The following is a 7,265-nucleotide window of genomic DNA, read 5'->3' as shown; positions in this document are numbered from 1 at the left end:
GAAATGCCAGCGATGCCGCGAGGCCTCTGATGTTGTGGGCGTGGGGGGCATGGCCCGGGTCGGCCTTCTCTATAATGCGGCAAAGTAGACGCGCCAGGGACCTCGGGGTTAGGGGGTTCCGAGATTTCGAATTGTAGAAGAGATGATCCTCGGACACCCCTTCCGTGCGTTCCACGTAGTCTTTAAACGCACGGACCGGGCACAGCGGGTGTGGGTTTCCTTCCTCCAGGAAGGATGGTATTCTGATAGGGCCAATCATGTCGTCCGCCTGCTCATTCTTGGCTAGGAATGTAGGTGATGGAGCGAGAGTTAGGGCAGAGCAGTCCTCCTCCAGGTTGGAGAAGGACTGGTGGCGGGTGATCGCCGCCAGCTGTGACACCCTATAACCCGTAGCCAGGGCGAGCAGAAAGACGGCACGTTGAAGGAAGTGTTCCCCCTCCATGATGGTCCCTTCGAACGTCAGGTACTGCAGAACACGATGCAAGGACCAGGCTAGGACCGGCTGACGTCTCGGCTCTCTCGAGGCGCGGATCCCCTTCATTAGAAGGTTTCGCTCCCTTTGTGGCACTCTGATGTTCATGCCGAAGCAGAGTGGATCAGCGAGGGCTGCGGAGTGAGCCGAGATCGTCGCCGGTGCCCTGTTGGTGGTGTCAGCTAGCCAAGACAGGAAGTCCAGAACTGTGCTAGCGGAGATGGTCACTATCGCGTGTCTCCGAAGGTTGGGAGGGTTGTTGGATCTGGATGACGGTCGGGACCGTAGCGAAGACGCGGTCTGTCGCTTCCTGGTCGAACAGACCACGGGAAAGGGGAGCTGCTCTCACCACGCCCCGGCGAGCTATCTCCGGGGCCGACCGCGTTGCAGACTGACGAGCTGCCAAACGAGCCGCGGTGAAGGCCCTCGCTGCTGGGGGTAGGGCTGATGACGCCATGTTGGCTGTACCCTCTGCCACGGTAGAGAGTGCCGCCAGGGTGTGTCTGCATACAGAAAACACGCGAATCAAATTAGTAGGGCGAGAAGGATCCCGATCCCCGGAGGGTGTAATAAAGTCACATCGCTCAATTGTAGAACGTATAACATATGCGAGGCCGAGGTCGTTTCCGAACGACCTCGTCCTCGGGCGCTAGTCAAGAGGCTCCGTCCTGGGTGAAGACGCTACCTGAGCGTCTCTCGCCAGGACAGGTCTGGACCCTCTGTATAGATTGAAATATCCCACTCACCTCAATTCTTCCCGCGGGAAGTCCTCAAAGCTCGTGGCGAGCGTCGTCAGCCAGTTCCTCATCATCGCGATTGCCGTGACGGTCGAGATGGTAGAGGCAAGGTCTTGTCTGGTCGAGGCCTCCGTCGTCAGCAACTTAGCCTCCGGTTCACTAAGTTGATGGGGGAGGGCGGGGTCCCTGCCCGAGTGCCATAAGCAATCGCGCAGGCCCTCCGGCGCGAAGGGTGGTGGCAGGACGACGGGGAATGATGAAGGGATATGCCGTCGAGGAGGAACCGTCTTGGGTTGGTCTTGGGCCCGCTCGAAGAGAGCAGGGATGTCTAAGGCCTTCTCCCCTTTCTCCTGCGGGAACCAGGCGTTTGGGGAGAGTGCTACCGCCGGCGAGTCCCCCGACCTGTCGACAAACATATGCCCATCAGGGTTTAAACGAGGGTTCTCCAGGAGAGCACCTAATGCGTCCAGAGTGTTAGAGGTGGAAATCCTGGAGGGCGTGGAGGCCGGGGCGGAGAGGGGTCGAATCGTATATAGAACCTTAGCCCCCTCCTCGTCGTTGGCCCACTTTAGGATAACGTCATCTCTCCTCCTCCAGCCCTCCGGTAGCGAGTAGTCGGGAGACCAGGCCACTAGCTTGTGGCCTTCTCCAAACGAGTACTCCCAGGACCGGGGAAGGTCACACCATGAGAAGGGGCGGAACTCAAAAGAGTCCGTCATGGTAGGAGGATAAGGTAAAGAAGAACTGTAGTGGTCCTCCACCCCGTCCAACCCGACGGACGTCTGATTGGGGGGTTCCTCCTGAGAGGGGCCTTCTAGTCCTATACCTGTCGCCGGCACGGAGGGGCGGAGGGAAGGACCAGGAGGGAGAGTGGGAGGGGGGGCTAGAGCCGTAGGTTCAATAGGAGGTTGCTCTGGAGAGGGGTGCGTTATGATTTGCGCGGCCTGAAAGGCCGGATAATGTGATAGGGCCGATTCAAGGACGGGGCCTATCAGGGACGGAAGGAGGGCAGCCACTTGGGCAGCCAGAGTTCCCTCTCCCCTCGTTTCGTCCTCCGGCTCCCTGCCCTTGTGGGATTTACGGCGAGGAAAAGGAGAGCGAGGAAGGGAGGGTGAGTTGGGGGGAGAGGCTGTGGAGGGTGGGGACAAGCTGAGCGTCCTGGACCTCGGTGAGGCAGACCTCTTTTTCGAGCGAGATTTCCTGCCGGGTTCACGCGAGTGAACTAGGGAGGAAGACGAGTTCGTGGGGGTGCTTGACAAAGCAAGCCGTAAGGGTTTTAAGGACCCTTGATGGTCGGATGTATGGGGCTGCCGAGAGGCCTGAGGACGCTCGGGGACACCATACTCCGCAACATCAGACTCGTCCCCTTGTACTCCGAGAGGCCCAGGTTGTGCACCAACGGAAGTCTCGGAGACATAGGGAGACGGATGGCGAGGGCGAACGAGGCCCAATTCCACGCCTAACGCCGGATCCGCCCACACTAGGGGGGGGGTCGTCAGCGGATTTCAATTTCCGAGCTCTGCGCCATGCCTCCCGAAGGAGTTCGAGGGCAGCTAGCTTGGAACGGGTTTTGGGAGGAGCAGCACGAATCTCCTCAACCCGCGCTTTGCACACAACGCCAGCTTGTGAGAAACAAGGGGTATGGCGGGAGCAGAGGTCGTGGGGGTGCTTGACAAAGCAAGCCGTAAGGGTTTTAAGGACCCTTGATGGTCGGATGTATGGGGCTGCCGAGAGGCCTGAGGACGCTCGGGGACACCATACTCCGCAACATCAGACTCGTCCCCTTGTACTCCGAGAGGCCCAGGTTGTGCACCAACGGAAGTCTCGGAGACATAGGGAGACGGATGGCGAGGGCGAACGAGGCCCAATTCCACGCCTAACGCCGGATCCGCCCACACTAGGGGGGGGGGGTCGTCAGCGGATTTCAATTTCCGAGCTCTGCGCCATGTCTCCCGAAGGAGTTCGAGGGCAGCTAGCTTGGAACGGGTTTTGGGAGGAGCAGCACGAATCTCCTCAACCCGCGCTTTGCACACAACGCCAGCTTGTGAGAAACAAGGGGTATGGCGGGAGCAGAGGTCGTGGTGGCCGTCTGACGAGATCCTGGCTGTGCAGCCGGATTCCACACACAAGCGTTTGGTCTGAAAATAGAATAATGGTAATCATAGACGGGGTGTCCCAAAGGTGTCTGGACACAACACCGAAGGGGAAAAACTGCAGGAGAACAGGTAGAGCTCCCTACGAGAACACGAGCACGAGCAGGAACCAGACTTACCTGCATGAAAAGAAGGTGGGTTGTTGAGTGACCGACTCGTCTGGTTCCGCGATGCTAAGTGACGGCTCAATCCGTGCAGCCGAGTAAGAAGGGAGGGGATAGGGAGGGGGAGGTGGGTTGTAGACGCTTGCGCCACCTGCACAGAGCCGGGAATTTTAAATTTCCGATGATTTATGCGGAATGTCCAACCACACACTCCCTTCCGGAAGTGGCCATTTGGCCAGGAGTGTGGTAGGGGATTACCGCTATAGCTTCGCTGTGCAGGTTTCTTCTCAGCCGATAAAATCTTATCATCTGTAGGATCTATATCTGCTATATTGATGTTTCTAAAATATTCAGCACAACAATAAGATCTCAATAAACTTCCGAGTAGTTCAGTGATGGATTCTTACAGAAAGTGAATAGTTGGCTCATTACTTTGAAACATTAGATTTATTTTCTTAAATTTAGGAAGAATATAATTTAAGAATGTGTGGTAAATTGAGATTAATTGTCTTATTATTAGTTTTATATACATGTAGATGGTGTTAAAGAATTGTATACTGGTGCTGTAGATTCCTTACATATGTGATTCTCATATGTTTTATACTTTGTAATAGGTTTAGATCCTATACAGCACCTTTAGTCGTGTGTATCTAATTGAATCCTATGTAGACATCTTTTGTTTATGTCAAGATGATACGAAGACGTTCTAGACGTCGCTTGTTTGTTTACATCCGCTTGCTAATAAACTCGAAAGGCAAGACCCCGTTTTTCAACTTTCCTCACCGACACACTGCTACAGTGGCGACGAGGATTTGTGGATTTGTGTGCTAAAGGACTGATTTAAGTTTTAGAAGACAGAAATAGTTGCCTTTCCCACTAATGGTGGAGAAATCTAAGGATGAAGATATTCTCGCCTATTCACCCCATCGGAGCCGTCCTGGCCACTCTGGATTCGAAAATAGCCTTGGTTTAGCAGGCTACGAGTCATTAGTTTCACAAGGAAACAGGATTTAATGCAAGTAGATTTACAATGGCAAATAACTCAGGTAAGATTGACTGTTTTGATCCCAATAAGATTAGATGGGAGATATGGCTTAGTATGCTGCAAGCTCATTTTGCATACAATGGAATCACTGATGATAACAAGAAGAAAATTTCTTTATTAGTATAATTAGGAAGTGATACGTATAGCACGCTTGCCTCCCTGACTTCACCTGATTTGCCACATGTGAAAACCTATAATGATTTAGTGAAGCTTTTAGAAGCACATTACAAGGTAAAACCGAGCTATCATCGTAGTTTAATCAAATTTCAGAATAGAAAGAAAAAATCTGATGAAAGTTTAAGAGACTTGTATGCTGACTTGAAAAGTCTAGCCAAGGATTGTAGTTTTGGTACCTTATTTGATGCTCGAGTGAGAGACCAACTATTCATGGCAATAGAAACTGAAGTGTATTTCCCGAACTTAGTTGCTGAGAATTTGGATTTACAAACTATGTCTTCAACGGACATTTTAGAGAAAATTCTAAATTTGGAAAAAGCTTTTGTTGGAGAAAAGCTCCCGACTACTGAAGTGAGGAAAGTGGGGGTTAGTTCTGAATATGTTAATAGTCAGAAAAAAGAAAGTTGTAAGCATTGTGGGTATCCACATAAAAGTGAGAACTGTAGGTTTAAGCACCTAACTTGTTCAGTTTGTAACACGAAGGGACACCTCAAACGAGTGTGCCGTTTTGATAAGACTGTGTCTGGTAAGCCACACAGTGCCCAGAAAGGATCTTTTGGAAAATTTACCAACAAGAAGACGTTTGGAAAAAAGAAAACTAATATGGTTTTCGAGGGAATTTCTCAGGAAGAGAGAGATACTGGTAGTGATGATAACCAATTGTTACATTTAGTGGATCGACCTAGCCTTCCAGAAGTGGTTAGTGTTGATATTTCTCATGAACCTGTACACAGTGTTGTAGGTAAGGTTTTGCCAGTGAGAAATAAGGTTGATATTAATATTGAAGGTCATAATGTACCGCACGAAATAGATTGTGGTGCCAGTGTGTCTACCCTAACCTTACATTGGGTTAAGACATTAAATTTATCTTTGGAGCCTAGTGATAAAATTTTGAAGGCTTATGGTAATAAAGATTTGCATGTTTTGGGTAAGGTTTATGCAAATATATTTTATAATGGTCACAATGTAATTCAAAGTTTGTATGTAGTTGAATCTAATAACTCTAACTTATGTGGAAGAGATTTAATGCCTAAAATTGGTATTGCACTCACAGGTATAGAGGAAGGAGTTAATGTTTTGGATTCCAAGGTACAATTAGATAATTTTTCAGCTGATTCTAGATTGCCAATTTCATGTGTTGTAGCAAAGGTACACCTAAAGAGCGGTGCTGTGCCTAGTTGGAAAAAAGCAAGGCCTGTGCCCTACCACTACAGAAAATTGGTAGAAGATGCTTTAGAAGAGTTAGTTGATAACAATATCATTGAACCAGTACATTCTAGTACTTGGGCAGCTCCAATTGTACCAGTGTTAAAAGCTGACAAAAAGTCAATGCGTATCTGTGTAGATTTCAAGGAGTTAAACAAAAATATTTCATGTGACCAGTACCCTCTGCCTAAAGTTGATGAAATCCTTGCTGTTGTGGGTAAAAGCAAGATATTTTCAAAGATGGATTTAAAAGATGCTTACTTACAGGTGCCAGTAGATGATGAGAGTCAAGAATTACTAGTAATTAATACTCATAAAGGTCTGTTTAAATATAAAAGATTACCCTTTGGACTTGCATCATCTCCTGCCATCTTCCAAAGATTGATATCCCAATTATTGATGAATATAGATGGAGTAGTTGCCTTCTTAGATGACATATTAGTCGGAGGAGAGACTAAAGAGGAACATGATATGAGATTAGATAAAGTGTTGAAGGTATTTCAGAAACATAATGTTGCTATTAACAAAAAGAAAACTGTTCTGAATACCAATTCCTTAGAATACTTAGGATATGTCATTTCAGGTGATGGCATAAAACCTTCACCAAGGAAACTTGCTGCTATTTTAGATGCACCTATACCAAAGTCAGTAGGTGAAGTTCAATCATTTTTGGGTCTAGTAACTTATTATTGTAGGTTTGTAAGAATTTTTTCAAGTGTATTAGCACCTCTGTATGATTTACTGAAGAAAAATGCAAAATTTAAGTGGTCTTCTGTTGAAGCAAAAGCATTTATGACTGTTAAGGAAGAGTTAGCCAACTCTGATTTACTAGCCAATTTTGATGGTGAACATGATGTTATTGTTGAAGTAGATGCTTCACCAGTAGGAGTAGGATGTGTGTTAATTCAAGAAATGAATGGTAGTCCAAGACCAGTTTACTTTGCAAGTAAAAAGCTGTCTGCTGCTGAGCTAAATTATTCTCAGTTGGACAAAGAAGCTCTAGCGTTAGTGTACGCTGTAACTAAGTTTAAATATTTTTTGCTTGGACATAAGTTTGTGCTCCGTACAGATCACAAACCTCTACTTGGTTTATTTGGTAGTGAGAAACAGTTTCCTGTCAATGCAAACGCAAGAGTACAGCGTTGGGCATTATTGTTATCCCAGTATGATTACCAATTGTGTTTTAAATCAGGCAAACAAAACATTGTACCAGATACCCTGAGCCGTTTGCCTGTATCAGATTCTGTTTTAGACTCACATACACCTGCTGAATATGTGAATTTAGTTGAAAATTTGGAAGATCAAAATATTTCCTATGAAAGGGTTAAGGTTATGACAAAGAGTGATCCTGTTTTGAGGAAGGTTTTCCAA

General features: G+C 47.7%; 1 protein-coding gene across 1 annotated transcript; it reads right to left on the bottom strand.

Moving 5' to 3' along the window:
• Nucleotides 1-683: 683 nt before the first annotated feature.
• Nucleotides 684-3,011, bottom strand: LOC143024325 (uncharacterized). Its single transcript, XM_076183121.1, has 2 exons — nucleotides 1,219-3,011; nucleotides 684-975 (listed from the first exon to the last, which is right to left on the bottom strand). The coding sequence occupies exons 1-2, from the start codon at nucleotides 1,926-1,928 to the stop codon at nucleotides 684-686; spliced, it is 1,002 nt and encodes a 333-aa protein (XP_076039236.1). The 5' UTR covers nucleotides 1,929-3,011.
• Nucleotides 3,012-7,265: the final 4,254 nt, after the last annotated feature.

Source organism: Oratosquilla oratoria, chromosome 4 (genome assembly GCF_046742065.1).
Source record: "Oratosquilla oratoria isolate Oo_2021 chromosome 4, ASM4674206v1, whole genome shotgun sequence".
In the NCBI taxonomy this organism is placed as follows: Eukaryota; Metazoa; Arthropoda; class Malacostraca; order Stomatopoda; family Squillidae; genus Oratosquilla; species Oratosquilla oratoria.
The sequence above is the reverse complement of the archived record's forward strand: the minus strand, read 5'-3'. Positions and strand labels throughout refer to the sequence as shown.